Source organism: Thamnophis elegans, chromosome 1, assembly GCF_009769535.1.
Source record: "Thamnophis elegans isolate rThaEle1 chromosome 1, rThaEle1.pri, whole genome shotgun sequence".
NCBI lineage: Eukaryota > Metazoa > Chordata > Lepidosauria > Squamata > Colubridae > Thamnophis > Thamnophis elegans.
In genome coordinates, this window is record NC_045541.1 from 34,302,676 (window position 1) to 34,320,119 (window position 17,444).

At 41.6% G+C, this 17,444-nt stretch overlaps 1 protein-coding gene across 1 annotated transcript in view; it reads left to right on the forward strand.

Moving 5' to 3' along the window:
- The window catches only part of ACVR1 (activin A receptor type 1), a 79,176-nt gene extending 63,848 nt beyond the window's left edge, over window positions 1-15,328 (forward strand). The window contains exons 7-11 of the mRNA XM_032216867.1: window positions 1,761-1,907; window positions 5,366-5,641; window positions 7,373-7,570; window positions 11,668-11,798; window positions 13,542-15,328. Coding sequence (XP_032072758.1) covers window positions 1,761-1,907; window positions 5,366-5,641; window positions 7,373-7,570; window positions 11,668-11,798; window positions 13,542-13,676 — 887 coding nt within the window. The 3' untranslated portion in view covers window positions 13,677-15,328. The remainder of the gene's footprint in view (window positions 1-1,760; window positions 1,908-5,365; window positions 5,642-7,372; window positions 7,571-11,667; window positions 11,799-13,541) is intronic.
- The last annotated feature ends 2,116 nt before the right edge of the window (window positions 15,329-17,444 follow it).

The following is a 17,444-nucleotide window of genomic DNA, read 5'->3' on the forward strand; positions in this document are numbered from 1 at the left end:
AATTAAAACAATATAAAATAAATATATATGGTCACTGAATAAACTTGTGGACATGGGGATTAATATAGCCAAGAAATGGGACTCATAACACGGACCCATATCCATGCCCCTAATGGGACGCGTAACACACACCCATATCCATGCCCCTAATGAGATCCATAATGCACACCCATATCCATGCCCCTAATGGGACGCGTAACACACACCCATATCCATGCCCCTAATGAGATCCATAATGCACACCCATATCCATGTCCCTAATGGGACCCGTAACACAGACCCATATCCATGCCCCTAATGGGTCCCGTACCCCCCCCCATCAGAGTTCCGTGCGCCTTGGGCATTTAGTCATGCCGGGTACATGACCACAGAGATGTCTTCAGACAGTGTTTGCTCTTTGGCTTTGAAACGGAGATGAGCACTGCCCCCTAGAGTCAGGAACGACTAGCACATATGTGTAAGGGGAACCTTTACCTTTATTGAATATAACAAACAATACTAAACCTTGCAATTAACTTTGGACACTTACCGTTTTAAAAGAACAAGTCGTAAAGAAGACTTTGTTATATTCTTTATGATTTAACAGGTTGAATATATATAGTATCAGGAATTGATGGTTCTTAAGTGGTCTTAGCTAGCTTTTTAAATATACACACTGCACTCACCTATATCTAAAAACACTAGGAAACTAATGCAGCTCCATATAGGCTTGGAACGTGGCCTTTTCCTAAGATAGACAGCATCTGTTTTTAGAGACTAAATGGTTAGCCTGTATTACGTTGCTATTTTTGGATAGGAAGTCTCGTCTGGGTATTAGGAATTCCTCGTAGGGTGTCACGTGTCTCTTTTCCTTGAAACACATCTGTTGTTGAGGAACATGTGCCAAATATGAAGAAATGGGAGATGTATGTTTCTGAGAAACAGAGCAGGTGGCACTGCACTGAATTAAACTTGTTTGGGTTGACCAGGGATACTCTTATGTCAGGAGTCTCCAATCTTGGCCACTTTAAGACTTGTGGACTTCAACTCCCAAGATTCCCCAGCCAGCATGCGAAATGAAAGTGGCTGTCTCAAAAGTACAATCCATATTCCAGGCCTTTCCCATTAGACCAGTGGTTCTCAATCTTCCCAATGCCGCGACCCTTTAATACAGTTCCTCATGTTGTGGTGACCCCCAACCATAAAATTGATGGTACCTAAGACCATCGAAAATATGTGTTTTCCGATGGTCTTAGGCGACCCCTGTGAAAAGGTCGTTCGACTCCCAAAGGGGTCCCGACCCACAGGTTGAGAACCACTGCATTAGACAATCATTTATTTCTAGTCAAAAGACTTTCTGTTGTAGACAGAACAGATTAGAGAGGGCTGTAATTGTACTGTGAAGCGGTATATAAGTCTTAAGTGCTATTGCTATGATTTACTTGATCTCTGGGATAAAGGTAACTACTAAAAGTGACTTAATTTGTTTCTGACCCAGTTCCAACGCTGATGATACCATCGGGTTCATTCATGGGATAGGTGCATATAAGCTTGCCCTTCTTTTTTTAGGGGGTGTTAATTAAGTCCCTGCAAAGTTGACAATCTCTGCCATAAGTAGATGGTAGAGATTCAGAGGTCCACTCAGTCCAGCAGCGTAACCTTTGAAAGTTCATAAATATGGATGTTTAATACAATTTCTGGCGATAAGCCCAAAAAACTTTCTCTTTGAATGAAGAGCTGTTGATAAAAAAAAAAATATCTCCTTTGTTTATGCTTTCTAGGGAAAGGCCGATACGGAGAAGTCTGGCGAGGACAATGGCAAGGAGAAAGCATTGCTGTCAAGATCTTTTCTTCCCGAGATGAAAAGTCCTGGTTCAGGGAAACAGAATTATACAATACCGTGTTGCTGAGGCACGAAAATATTTTAGGTGGGGAAAAGAATGGCATTGCTTGGGGGGGGGGGGTAGATAGATGGGGAGAGAGCTCTGCGGACGGTCTGAGAGCCCAAATCTGCCGAGACCATCCAACTCAGTCTTTTCTTTAGTCCTCCTTGAAGAAATAGAGAAGTAAACAGTTGCTGGAATAAAAGAAAGGTTAGATGACACCCAATGATAGAGAATAACTTTTAGTTTAGAAGTAATATATTCTTCAGCCTGATCTCCCCAGAAAGCAATTTGAACCTGCCACTTTATACACATTTGTATGATTCTACAATTTTTTTAAAAAAAAGCAGACCTGCAAATGGAATAAAGCATTTATGTTGCAAATAAAGTGGAGTCTGTTGGTTGCCCTAAAAATGCCACGCAGAAATATCGACCGTGCTTGCCAGGTCTCATTCAAATAAAGTGTGGTGTTTCAAAGGCAGACCTTTTAAATCCAGACTCAGGGTCTGTGTCCTTTGCAGGCATTTTCTTCCCTTTGTGTAATAAGTTACAGGTATTTGGGTGATAGAACAGTAGAATGTCTCCTCCTTTCATTGGACAGATGAAAAATCAGAGTTTAATCATAGGCAAGCTGGGCTGTTGAATTGATGCCGTTTTTTGGTCCCATCTCAGTTCAGACCTGATCCTTCTAGGCTTTCTGCCTTTCTGCAGTTGTCCTTTGGCAATGATGTGTCATGTGAAGCCATGGATCTTCACTAAATCCTCTGCAAGGTTTAGCCCAAGGGTCAGCAACCCACGGCTCTGAAGACACATGTGGCTCTTTCATCCCTCTGCTGCGGCTCCCTATCACTCAGAATATGTGTCACAACCGCCAATGTGCTACACCCTTCAGCACGCAATTTATTTAGCTTTTTGACCCCCGGTAGGTTTTGTGGCTCCTGGTATTTTCTGTGGGAAACGGGTCCAAATGGCTCTTTGTGTTTAGGGTTGCCGACCCCTGGTTTAGCCCATTATATAGAGGCAAGAGGAGGATGAGTGCAAGGGCACCCAGCTTAGCCTAGGAAGGGAGACTTGCAGTGGGACATTGCTGGGGGTAGCAGAGATAAGATGGACTTTACATTGCTGGCTTAATGGTGTATGTGTTGGGAGCTATATGCATAGTATACAGCAGTGGTAGTCAACCTGATCCAGGGGTGGGTTTCTCGTCCCATTCCAACCGGTTCGGGCCAGCGGCGTCCTCGTGCACGCATGCAGCGCGTGCACGCGCGCGGCGCACACATGCATACTAGCATCTGTGCGATGCTCCAGCTGCTCCTGGAGGATCGCGCAGGTGCTGTATGCGTCCTGCGCATGCGTGGAAGCACAGAACTCGTCAAAACCGGGTAAGGAGCGCGGGCGGGCGGGTGTGCCCTTCGCCGTTCCCGGAACCAACCAGTTCGCAGGGACCGCCGCGAACCGGTTGAAACCCACCCCTGACCTGGTCCCTATTGCCCACTAGTGGGCATTCCAGCTTTCATGGTGGGCGGTAGGGGTTTGCTGTAACTCTATTTTATAAGGTAAAGTTACTTCCCTACTTTATAAATCACCATTACTGTGGAACTGGTGGGCGGTTAGAAAATTTTACTACTAACAGAGATACAAAAGTGGGCGGTAGGTATAAAAAGGTTGACTACCCCTGATATACAATATATATTTAAATGCTTTCTGTACATTTGTTTCCATATTTCACTGTGGTGGTGGCTAAAGCTAATCTATATTTACTTCAAGAGCCACTTGGAGTTTTGGGGAAGCATTCAAGTGCTTTTCTGTTATCTGAGTCCTTTGGTACATCTGGTAGATTTAAATGTCCCTGTTATCCTCCCATCTTTGTTTTTAATGTAGTGTTCTTTCTAGTGGAACTGGTGCTCTAGTTTCCATTGTCAATATAGGAAGACCCTTTATCAAGCTATTTCTCCCCCAAGTTTTAAATCCAGTTCAGTATCTTATTCCTCTAGTCTACACAAGCCTTTCATCGTTTCTGGGAAATGCTTTGGCTGTGCTTCCAACTGAGCACTTAAGCAAATGTAAGAGTTGGCTGGATTGGGTAGTCTGTGTGTATGTTTTGGTGCAGAGAAGAGCTCCCCACACTAGTGGCAAATTGTAGGTGCTGGAAAAAAATGCTCTTGGGGTTTCTGCCAGAGGAGATGAGCTCCAAGTTCTGGCATTTAAATGTTAGGTTAATACATCATTCTGTAGATTTCAGATTCAATTGAGAAAAAGTGCTTCAGAGCCCACAGAGGACTTGGCTGTGAATTCATTGCTACGCAGGCCATCTTGGAAAGTGAAGCAGCTGCTTCAATGAGTCATAAGCATTTGGTTTATTCATACTCCTCCAGTTTCCAAAGAATCTTTTCCAGACTGATCCCAAAGCATTGCACATCCCGATGATCATTTAACACAGGAATTGCTCACTTTGAAAAGGAGAGGAATTATACAAATAGTCCTCGACTCACAACCCACAATTGAGCTCACTATTTACGTTGTTAAGTGAGACATTTGTTAAGTGAGTTTTGCCCCATTGTATGACTTTTCTTGCCACAGTTGTTAAGTGAATCCTTGCAGTTGTTAAGTTAGTAACCTGGTTGTTAAGTGAATCTGGCTTCCCCATTGACTTTGCTTAACAGAAGGTCACAAAAACATTGATCAAATGACCCTGGGACACCATAACCACCATAAATATGAACCAGTTGCCAAGCACCCAAATTTTGATCACAATCATGGGAATGCTGCAACAGTCATAAATGTGAAAAGTGGTCATAAGTCACTTTTTTCAGAGCCGTTGTAACTTTGAATGGTCACTAAATCAACTGTTTTAAGTCAAGGACTAGATGTACTGATGAAAAGAGCAAGAAATTGCAATATTTTGAGTGTTTCCATGTCTTTAGTCCTAACTGTTTCCCTGAAAATACGACCTCCCCCGATAACAAGCCCAATCATGGTTTTGAACTCATGCGCTAAAATAAGCCCCCCTCCAAAAATATTGCAACAGAGTAGCAGCCATGAGGTGACCACACTCATCACCTCCTGCACCTCAAAAATAATAAGACCTCCCCAAAAATAAGGCCAAGTGCTTATTTCGGGGGACAAAAGAAAATAAGACCCTGTCTTATTTTCAGGGAAACACGGTAGTAAACACTTAATACCTTTTTTTTATAAGTCTGGGAGTAATAGAATTTGGCTTTTGTGCTGAGAATAGCTTGCATTCAGTTCTCACTGGTCTTAGGGATAATGGAGAATGATGCAGTTTGGGAGAGTTTAACTCCGAGTTCATCAACCTGGTGCTTTGGAGATGTTTTAGAAATCTTCCTCAACTTTGACCATGTTAGCTTCATTTGATGGGAACTAAAGTCCAACTCATTGGGATCCAAGGTTACGTATCCCTGGTTTGTATGATGAGGGTTATTAGAAGAAGAAGGAAATATCGGATGATTTGCCTTTCTTAGGAATGTTCCTGTCCCTTTCAGGTTTTATTGCTTCAGACATGACGTCACGGAATTCCAGCACTCAGTTGTGGCTAATCACACATTACCATGAAATGGGCTCGCTCTACGACTACCTGCAACTGACAACGTTGGACACTGTGAGCTGCTTACGAATAGTTTTGTCCATAGCTAGTGGCCTTGCTCATTTGCACATTGAGATATTCGGGACCCAAGGAAAACCTGCCATTGCTCATCGGGACTTGAAGAGTAAAAACATCTTGGTTAAGAAAAACGGGCAGTGTTGCATCGCAGATCTAGGTAAGTGGCTTCCTGGTTTTCCCCCCGCGTGGCTAGCATGAGTAGTTTATCGCTGGGAGAGTACCTAGGTTGCCAAACCAACCAACCAGCCAAGGAGCCGAGGTAGCGCAGTGGTTAAATGCAGCACTGCAGGCTACTTCAGCTGACTGCAGTTCTGCAGTTCGGCTGTTCAAATCTCACCGGCTCAGGGTTGACTCAGCCTTCCATCCTTCCGAGGTGGGTAAAATGAGGACCCGGATTGTTGTTGGGGGCAATATGCTGACTCTGTAAACCGCTTAGAGAGGGCTAAAAGCCCTATGAAGCGGTATATAAGTCTAACTGCTATTGCTATTGCTATTGCTAAAACCCATGGAGGATAAAAAAAGGAAAGCAAGAGCAAATGCAACAATAACAGATAGCTTTATATGTAAAAATAAGGTTTATAGGCTTTGAAGAGGATTAAAGATTATAAAGATGCTACATGATTTATGTAATGAACCAGGTATATATTGAAGAAATGTCATTCAGGCTTTCCTTGGCGTCACTCTGTAAGCAAGCTAGGAAGATTCGGCAGCCACTAGAGGGCGCTTAGCACCCAAAAGTTTTGCTGCTCCTGGGTGTATCTTGTACTATTTTCTGAACATGGAAGTCTGCCACAAGAGACTTCTTCCTCAATCTGATCTCCTCCAGGGGTGTTGGACCTCAACCCCTTGAACTCCCTTCCAGCATTTTATGTGGCAATAAATAATTACTGTTGGAAGAGCCCTGTGCTAGCTTCCTTAAAGCCTATAACATCACAGCATGCAATGTTGAGCCAGGTTTAGGATTATTAAAACAGACTTAAAACAGACTATTAAAACAGACAAAGTTACGGACTCTCTCCCTTCCTGCTGATTACTGTAAGGTCATATTTTTTGCGTCTTTTTATCATAGTAAAGTGTTGCATACAGATCAGTAATTGTAGTTAAAATTCATCATGGTTGTTGAAAACAAACCACCTTAAATCAATCGTGGTTTGAAATTTGCTTATTTCTACTATGTTATCCTGTCCACCTAACAGTTCCAAAAGCATGCAAATGCGAGTAGATTAATAGGTACCGCTTCAGTGGGAAGTTAGTAGCATTCTGTGCATCTTTGACGTATAGCCCATGCTGGCCACCTGACCATGGAAAATGTCTTTGGACATCGCTGGCTCCCTCCTCCTAGAAATAGAGATGAGCATCGTGCCCCAGAGTCAGACATGACCAGAGGTGGTATTCAGCCGGTTTGGACCGGTTCAGTCAAACCGGTAGTGGAAATTTTAACCGGTTCGGAGAATCAACAAACACTTGCTGGCCCCCTCCCCACCCCTTCCAGGAGTCCCCAAGCATCCTTTTTGTCTCCCAGGAAGTTTCAGGGAGGCTTATTAGGCCCAAATCAGGGCGTGGCATGTGTGCGGTGGCGATGGTATATGAGCCCAAGGCTTGCTTAAATTTCTTTCCACAGTAATGACTCTGAGTACCTGTGGGCTATTCAATTGCTGCTGCATTTGGTGTTCTCTTTCTGTTTTTCCAGAAACAGTCTGGAAAAACAGACTCTGGAATCTGCCTGTTTTCTGGATGGTAAACACTTGACTATATTTCTGAAGTATATTTCACATAGTAAACTCGGCCAACATCTTCAAGATTTTTTCCCCTTCCTAAATCTATTACAGATCTAACTTAAAAGAAAAGAGAAGCACATCACAATAACTCTTTTCCTTTGTGATTATAGGTCTCTCCGTCATGCATTCTCAAAGTACCAATCAGCTGGATGTTGCGAACAACTCCCGTGTAGGCACCAAGCGCTATATGGCCCCAGAAGTCCTGGATGAAACAATTCAGGCGGACTGCTTTGACTCCTACAAAAGAGTCGATATTTGGGCATTTGGACTGGTCCTCTGGGAAGTAGCCAGGCGCATGGTTAGCAATGGTAGGTAAATGTGAGTTTAGTTCAATCTATAAAGTTTAAATCCTTCATCTTGCTTTTCCACTTAAAAGCACTTTAATGTCCGGATTGAGCAACTGCAACTACTTGTATATGTCACGTTCTGGCTTTCAGCAAGGAATTCAGACAGAGCCAAAGATGGTTAACTGACAAACTTTATCCAAAATGCTGTAACAACCGTCACAGAGTGACAAACAGGAAACAGGCAAAGTCAGTGCTAACATGGTTAATCCCTCCATCCTTTAAACAGTGTCTGCCCCACGGCTCCACCCCTTGGGTCAGCCCCTATGACTCCCCACCCCTCACGTGGCGTCCTTAGGTGATGCCATTACAGTCCAGCATGCAGGCCATGCACGCTGCTGTTGCTCTGCGCAACCCTTGCTGCCCCTCCAGCCTTGGCAGGCATCACACAGTTCTGGAGTCCCCCACAGCAGGGGGCCCTCCAGGGCCACCCCACAGCCCAGTAAGTCCACTGTGAAGCCCTGTGCTGTTCAGCTGTGCCACGCGCAGGACGACATGCTGGCGAGCTCAGTTTCTGGTGCGGCATGTGGGCGTGGACATGTCATTCAGCTGTTGGCTCCTGGTGCAGCATGCATGCGTACATGGATGCATCATTCAGCTTCAGCTCCGGATGTGATGCAGTGTGCTCCCCGTCCGATTGGCAGCCTGGTGACCCAAGGGCTAACAGTGTAAACAAATAGTTTATTGTTGATTGCCTCTATTACAAGAATGTCACCAGACTGTCTACCTTCTCTTGGAAAACGATAGATATAGACCCAAGGATTTGACCTCAGTCATTTCCTCTCCTGTATAGACTCTAAGTTGGAATCTCTCTTTATTCACTCTAGCAGGGGGCCTTCAGCTGGTGGTTCCATCACATTTAGCTGGCTATCAAGATAAAATATGCTGGAAATGTATATGCTACCAGATAGCCAGAAGAATGAAAATTTTTAAAAAATCAACTAAAGGAGGGAAAGCAAAGGGGGAATGAAAGACAAATCTTTATCTTTACATCTGAAAACTGATGGAGTTGGGATGAGTAATCCAGGCAAGAAATTCCACGAAGCTCAAGGATTTCTCCTCCTCCTCCTCCTTTCCACAAACATGGAAAAAGCTTCCCTTGGAACAAGTATTAGGGTTTCACCAAGATGCCCTCCAGTTCTTCCAGGGCAGAAAAATTCACGTGGGAGCAAGAAATCTTCATTCTTATGGCAAGGCTGTTTTATGGAACCTTAGGGCTCTATGAGAACTTCTTCCATGAGAGGCTAGGGTGACAATTGTTGTTTAAATAAGAACAGCAACAATAATTGTTAGTTTATTGAGGTACTGTGGCAGATAAAAAGAGATCTAGAATGATGCCATAAATGGGCCTTATCGTGCACCTGGCAACAGAAAATAAATACATAAATTAATAAATGACTGTTAGGTCTCTCAGCTGTGGCAGCCTTCTTGGACCAGGAAGTACTGAAGGTAATGACTCTCATCCTTGTCATATTCGTGTTAGACTGTTGCAATTTGCCTTGCATGGGGTTGACCCTGGATATAACCTGGAAAACTTGTAGCTGACAATGGATTGGTTGGATTGCTTAGATTAGTGTTGGCTAACCTTTTGGACACCAAGTGCCGAAACAGGAGCGTGTGGCAGCCAGCTGTACTTCCAGGTTCCGTCTTGCTCATGTGCCCAACCAGCTGGTCTTCGCGCATGTGCGTGACAGAACCCGGAAGAGAATGGCTGGCCACATGTGCACCAGACCAGCTGACTGGTGCACACACGTGTGATGGAACCTGGAAGTGCAGCTGCTGACGGCGCACATGCCTAGAGAGAGGGCTTTGCGTGCCACCTCTGGCATGTGAGCCAGAGGTTTGCCATCCCATAGGTTTGTAGGAACTGTATTAGTTGCTGAGAGGCTTTTGGGCTCAATTCAAGTGCTGATTACCTGTATAGTCCTATATGGCTTGCCTTCTTGCTATATCTGGCACAATGACACCTCCCTGCCCAATGAGAACCAGCTGGGAGAAAATGCTATTGGTGCCCACACCCTGAAGGGAGCATGGGGTCACGATAACCTCCTCCATTTTGACGTTTAGAAAGACTGCAAAAAATGATCTTCTGTAGGACCTTGAGAGAAGGAGAATCTAATTAGGCAACCAAAGTGCTTTTTCAAGAGGCCACCGGCCCCTGGTTTTTCTTTGAAGACATTTCACTTCTCATCCAAGAAGCTGCTTCAGCTCTGACTGGATGGTGGGGAATGGAAGGATCCAGTCAGGGGTGTGTGTGTGTGTGTGTGTGTGTGTGTGTGTGTGTATGTGTATGTGTGTGTGTGAGAGAGAGAGAGACTGACTGACTGACTGACTGAGTCAAGCTAGACTTGGAAAGCTGTCTGCAAGAGGAAAAGAAGATGGGTAAGCTATTTTTGGGGCCGTTTTCAGGCTGTTTTTCTGGCCAAAATTTGTCTGAAAACAGCCCCCCAAAAAGCCCAAAACTCAGCCAGCTTTCACAGTCTCTCTGTCATACACACGCACGTATATGTGTGTGTCACACACACTCAAACAGGTTGGATCTTTCTTCCACCCCATCCCCCAACTGGAGGCCCCTGGATTCCCTCCGCTGTCCCATACAGGTACCATCCACACAACTGACATAGAGTTGGGCACGCCCACTCAGTCACATGACCACCACCCCAGCCAGCCCCTCCCCCAGCCAGTCATTAGGGCAGACAACTGGTTGTCAAAAAATTGGGAGCCCAACACTGCTTCTCAACAGTTAACTTTAGCCATAAAGGGAACAGTGCAATAAAATTTAAAACAGATAAATCATAAAAATAAAATAGCAGCAGTACAAGAACTCCCATCAGCAATATTGATGACATCCCCGTCATCCTCTTAGACTCTTCATAACAGTTCTGTTGTTGTTGTTGTTTTTTAAAAAAAAGTATAGAAAAGCCAGTGTGGGAGCTAGTCAGATTCCAGAGGGTGACTATTTCATAATGCAAGCACACTTAAGAAGCCATGCCTGTGAGACCCAGGGCCACCCCTCCTCTTTCTTGAGAAATAGAGAACCAGTAGTTTCTCCCAGGTGGGAAAATTCACGCAGATTGAATTTGGCTGGAAAAGATGGTCTTACAAAGTATCTTGGTGCCAAGCCATAAAAGGTTTTATAAGTTAAAACTGTTGTTTTGAATTGTACCCAAAATCCAATCAGTGCCAGTACAGCTTATACTGACGTACATGAACCAAGAACAGTAGTGCTGAATAGGGGACTTCAACTTCAGCTTCAAAGTTATCTTCAAAGGCAGACCTACTTAGGGTACCTTGAAGTAATCTAAGCAAGGGATGATTCGGGTGAGGTCCTCTCGTTTCAAGGAGGACCCCAAAGGTGGGCAAAAATCGTCATGGCTACCATCTGCCCCTGCTATCCGTCAGTAGCCATAAGTGCAGAGGACACCCCACCCCCACCCCTCCAAGTCAGAGACTTGTATTTTTGGGTTATTGCCATTCCACCAAGAAGCAACACCAGAATTATCCAAGGGCCTTGATGATGCGTCACCCAGTAGTAGCCAGTAAAATAACTGCTTTGTTTATAGGCAGTTGTGACCAACTTATTCTGGACTTCAGACTTGTTCTTTTGGGGAAGAGCACAATTAATCTTACACTGACTTCATCCTTTTCTTATAAAATTACTGCCCCACCCATTCAGCATCTTCTGAATCCTATGCTAGCTAATTTGGGTCTAGATAGTTAATGCCAAATATGTGAAAGTATAAAGAAATGTTAAGTTTTCCCTTCTTTCCAAATCTGTTAATAGTTTTGCTGCTTTGCCATATGTATGATTTGTGTTCTGTACATGCACATGTTTACAGAGTCAAACTTTTCTCTAGTCCACTGGGAGACCAAGTTGATTTAATGCTTTGGTTGTATTGTGCTCTTAGGGTTTCATTTCACAATATCAGTGAGATGTCACAAAAGCTTCCAATTGGCAAAGTTTAATCCCTTGGTAACAGTATGTGAACTTTGTATTGCTAATGGACGTCTTAAATCTATATTGGTGCAATATAACATATCCCTTGTGTTTTCGGTCACAGGTATAGTTGAAGACTACAAACCTCCATTTTACGATGTCGTTCCTAATGATCCTAGTTTTGAAGACATGAGAAAAGTAGTTTGTGTGGATCAGCAGAGGCCAAATATTCCCAACAGATGGTTTTCAGACCCTGTAAGTGCACTTGCTGAAATGGGTTGATGTATTTTCTACTCGATCATCTGTTAAGAATTGTTAAAACCATCTGCTGTTTAGGCTATAGGCCAAACTAGATGTGGCAGCAGTAATTACATTTGTTTAATCATCCATCTTCCCCATTCATAATACAGCAGGAGGTGACCATATTTTTACAATAAATCAGGCATGTGGGCAAAAGGAGCTGAACCTCTCACCCCTGAAATCTATTCACCTGTAGTACTTTTACTTGATCTAGAGGCTATCTGGAATACGAGGGATTTGGGTGAAAGTGCAAAGAACGTGGGGAAGTATTGGCTGCAGCTCTCGCTTCTGGTACTTGCCAGTCTGTTTATATTGAAATTGGCAAAAAAGGATCCATATGAAAAATCATCGTAGAAACAACTGTTCTAGTCATGATTAAGTGCTAGAAGAGAAAAATTTGCAAGCTAAATCATCTTTAAGAAAAATTGAAAAAAGCTTTTAGGGGTTCAAAAAAAAATCTGATTTTTTTTAAAAAACATACATTGTTGCTTCTCCCAATATAAAATATCATTACCAAGCTCTTGATACAATTGGCAGAGACCTATAGCCTATCACAGCCTAGGTCTGCGTAATAGTTTTACCATAAATATTTATAAATTCTAGAGCGGAAACGGAATATACCTATCTAAGGTCAGGGAGGGGGCCTCTCAATTGAGTGGCCCTGCAGAGGCAAACGAAGGCATAATCCATTGGGCAAAAGGAGACAGGAAGAAGATCTTGATCAGGTGAAAACCATCCTGGACTCAATTTCTCAACCAAAGATAAAACTGTTATAAAAACCTTGAGCTTTTTGCTCCAACCACCAGTTATCCTGGGGCCACAGAACTAAAGGAAGTATGCTTTACAGCAATTAAGGACTGTTCAATTATATGACCTTCTGGCTTCTGTGTATCTGTGTGCAACTCTTCCCCTATTTTGCATCTTCTCTTCCTACTGGTGATCTCTTTTCTCCTTCCCCACAGCATTAAGACAAATGCTTTTAGAAGCTCTTTGGAGAGGCCTTGGATACTCAGGGATAGCTGAAGGCTCCATTATTGCTTCTTTGCTTTAAGTATTGAAGCAACTTTTTAAATTAAAAAAGTTATTCATGAGTACTGTAGATAGAAAATGCGGAAGACCAAAAAAAAAAAAAAAGACAAAGAACAAGCTTTTAGGGTGAACCAAAAGGTCACTTGTAAAGTTCTCAACAGATTTGAATTATTTTTCCATACGACAAACAGGCCACTTCGTTTTCTTGAGCACTCTTGATCTTCCTGAATGTACTTTCCAGTTCAATATGAACTTGAGGAAAAACTGCTTTTTAATATTTTTCCATTTTATATTTTCATCATGTCTTATATTGGGATGGGGGTGTACTAAATGAAGCAAATTGAATTGACCAAGCATGATTAGACACACAAGGAATTAGAAACAGCCATGAGCCACCACTGATCATTTCTGTGTATGAATTAGCTTCAGTGTCGAAACTGGTTACATGTCCCAGTGTGGATCAGACCTTTGTTTATAGAAATGATTACTAAACATACAAACAATAGTTTAAGCCTCAAACTGTGGTTTGAGGCCACTGCTTTTCTGTATATTGTTTGGTCAGCAATTATTTTCCATGCTGCAAACAGAGCAGTGATAATCAATGTGGGATGGAGTAGTGCCATTAAAATATTCTACTCTGAATATATATTTCTGTGCTTACCTTTTCAGACATTAACTTCACTTGCTAAGCTCATGAAAGAATGCTGGTACCACAATCCATCGGCAAGATTAACAGCTTTGCGTATCAAAAAGACGTTGACCAAAATTGACAATTCCTTGGACAAGCTCAAATCTGACTGTTGATTTTTTTAAAAGCCACAATGCTGGCAGACACAAAGAAGGACATACAACTTGCTGGGATTTGATTCCAAGTGGCTTCAGGCATCGGCACAGTTGTATACCCAAACCAGCCATTTGAGAGGAAACAGAGCCATGAGAATCTTAATTAGCACCTGCCATGGCATTTTTGCAAATGGCCAATCATTAAAGACTTCAAGCTGAATCTCTGGTGGCCTATGGAAGAAGAAGATGACAAAGGAGCCCTAAGACAAAATCGGGGCATTACAACCATGGCTTTTAATATATATTTTTTAATTCAGAAAAAGAAACAGAGTTAATTTGTCTGTTTGATGCTCCCAACATTGACCCATGGGACTGGACAATTTCAATCCACATCTTTGCCTGCGTGTCTCTTCTTTGTTGCACTAAGGGATTCCTTGCATTCCTTCCTTGCACTGTTACAGTTTAATTTTAAGGAACTGACTTGCCAAGAGTAGGATTGGCTTTGTACACTTTGATCTATGTTTTTGGATATTAGGAAATCAGTTTGGGCAACTGAACCCATAACTGAGTCTTCTCCTCTTTCTCTTTTTATTTTGTTAAGATGCATTTTACATACGTGTACTGTTTACAGTAAGGCTGGACACTAGGAATTGTTGATGAGGAAACATGCAGATTTTATTTATTACTGGTGCATTTAACAGTTTTTTAAAAACTGAGGAAAATGCATACAGTTAAAGTTTATTTTTATGTAGTTTCTATCACTTATTACTGTCTCTTTTTTGTAATATCATATAATCAGAATTGGTTCTGTTTCTTTCCCCTGTTGAATCATTTAGACATTTTAATCACATTTTTAAGTGCTTCACATTTTATATGTGTATGGTCTGTAACATATATTTTCAGTTCAAAATATGCAAAACATTTATATATAAATATATATAAATATAAATATATATCTAAATATAAAGCCATTACTCAAATTATGTCACATCTTAGTACCTTATTGATTTAGAAGAACGGATTAGCAAAGCAAAAGAGCAAACAATAGTTCATAAGAAAGTGCTGCTTCCTCCCTCCCCCAATTTATACATAATGAGTGTTTAAATGTGGCAAGGAAGAAATTGTTTTAATTTGCTTTTTTTCCATATTAAGTAATTGCTTGTATAAATGAAAGAGAATGTTTCCCAGTGAAATGATAGGGAAGCATTCTGCTAGTGCCTCCTGGGCTTAAGGTGAAGGCGGTGTACTTAAATAGAAGCATCACCAACATATTTATCTGTGGGTGATTCCCATCCTGGACTGAGCTGTGCTGGAAAATCTGCCATCATACATTTTGGCCTATGTGATGGAAGAGTCTCTTGAGGTTTGCCATGTTGGAACTGTCCCTCAGACAGGGGATGCCAACATTGAATATTCATTCTGGAGCTGTGATTTCCTAATGGCATGGTTATTGAGTGATGTATGGATAAAACATGATGTCTTCTGGCTGCTTTTTTTATATCAAGTTTCCCAAGTAAAAAACTTTGATTCTAGTGCCTTGCTTTGTACTATAGTTACTCTCCTTCGAAGCTTTACAAGTAAAAAAAAAAATCTTGGAATGCTGACCTTTGAACATTAAACCAGGACAATGTCTGGAAAAAGGCTGAATGGACTTGGTTTAAATTGAGAGGGTTTTTTAAAAATAATAATAGGATAGGACAATTGAGGCTTCCATTATCCCCTGTCCTATCTTATATGCTTCAATAACAATTATTTGGGGGATGTATACAAGGTTTGGTTTGGACAACTGTATGCTGAGTGAAATACTGCTGCTTTTACTAAATGGAGACGTCACTATTATTCATATAGTATTGTATAGATATCCTGTGATTTGTTAGGATTTATTCGCATCCCCTATGCAATTCAGATTTTCAAATGTTATTTTTGCAAAATTTTGCCAGGTGATCTCAAAAGTAGCATTCGAATTGATTGTAGATAAGAACTAATTCCCCACCACAAAAATTCCCTGCTTGTGGAAAAATAGTTCAATCATTCTTCCTCATATTTTACACCAGAAAATACATATAAGGGCAACTTATATGTGAGTAAAGAGTAATGCTGGAAAGGGCGCATAAAAAATGTTGTTTGATGGCCTACATCCTAAGCTTTCTATAGTTTGATAAGCAGCTTGGCATTTTCTACGAGAATTGTAACTTGTCCAATTAACTTTCACTTGTTAAAATGCTTGGTGACAACCCAAATGAAAAAGAAATGAGAAATTACCAATTTTTAACAAACTCCATTTAATAATGATGAACTTTTCCATGAGGACTGGTTATCCATCTAATAAATACTCATCATTTGACTTCTTGTATGGCTATTTCACAATACTTAACAGACTGGTGGGGTTTGGTGCATCCATTATTTCTGACTTGCAACTTCAATAGTTTTTAATACACAAATTAATCTTGGATATATATTTTTCAAGTACTCCTAGGATGAAGAGGATTGCAATGCAGGTGACACAGTTACATAAATGTGGAAAATATCTTGCTGCAGAAATAATGGGTTTGAATTCATATATCTGGAATGAAGATATACAATACATTTCAAATTTGAAACATTTTAAGGTAGAAATACCCACATAGTATTTTCCCAGATTTCTTTGCAGAAGGAAAACATGCTCAGGGAGAATTAAGTAGTTGCCCAAAACTTTCCAAAGCAAATAGATTGGTGTGTCTCTCACCAGGGGAAATTAATATGTCATTATTTTCAAGACGCTAAGCAAGCATGTCATTCTAGGCACCAAAGTCCAAAGTTTATTCCCTAAGCAGGCTGGAGCAGATACGTGTGGCTCTAAATCTTAGAAGAGATTCATGGAAAACTTGCAAACAATACAAATACAGCATTTTAAGAACCCTGTCTAACATATACAGAGGAGGAGTGACTTCTAGGTCTTGGGTTGATTGCCCTAGCAGAGTTACATACAGTAAGTGATGCAATGCAAGTTAATTTGAGAATTCTGGTTTCCATTTCACAATTACAGTTCTTAAAAAATTAAAAGTTCTTTTTGCCACGGATATAAGTTCTGCTTAGGGCAGGAGGGTGGATTAGAAGATCTCAGGCCCCTTCAAGCTCTATGATTCTATTCAATTGGTTAATTAATTAATTAATTTAATTAATCAAGCAATGAAGAATGACTGGCATAACGGTGCTATACTTTTCGGGGAAATACACAAAGTTGCATTTCCCGTGCAATATGGCTTGCTTTACAGCAACCTGGTGCTGTTCTGCTGCCTTGAACCACCTTTCATTTATTTCTTTATTAATCAAATTTATACAGGCACCCATCTTATAGAAAGCCTATAGTGATTCTGGCTGGCATACAACAATAAATACAAAGCAATTATTACTTAAAACAATTATTTAAAAACTATAAAAACAGAACTAAAGAATAAGTTAATAATAATAGCAATAGCACTTAGGCATATACTGCTTCACAGCCTTCTTTAAGTGGTTTACAGAGTCAGCCTATTGACACCCCCCCCCCACCCAAAAAAAATTGGCTCCTCATTTTATCCACCTCGGAAGGATGGAAGGCTGAGTCAACCCTGAGCCTGGTGAGATTTGAGCTGCCAAATTGCAGGCAGCAGAAGTAGCCTGCAGTACTGCACTCTAACCATTGCGCCACCATGGCTCATCAGTAATAGTCCCCTCACAAATTCACTCATCCCCTGAGGTCTTCAGGTCTGCTAGCATAACCAGGTCTTGGGGGATCTTCAGAAGTGATGACACTGTCCTCATCTCTGT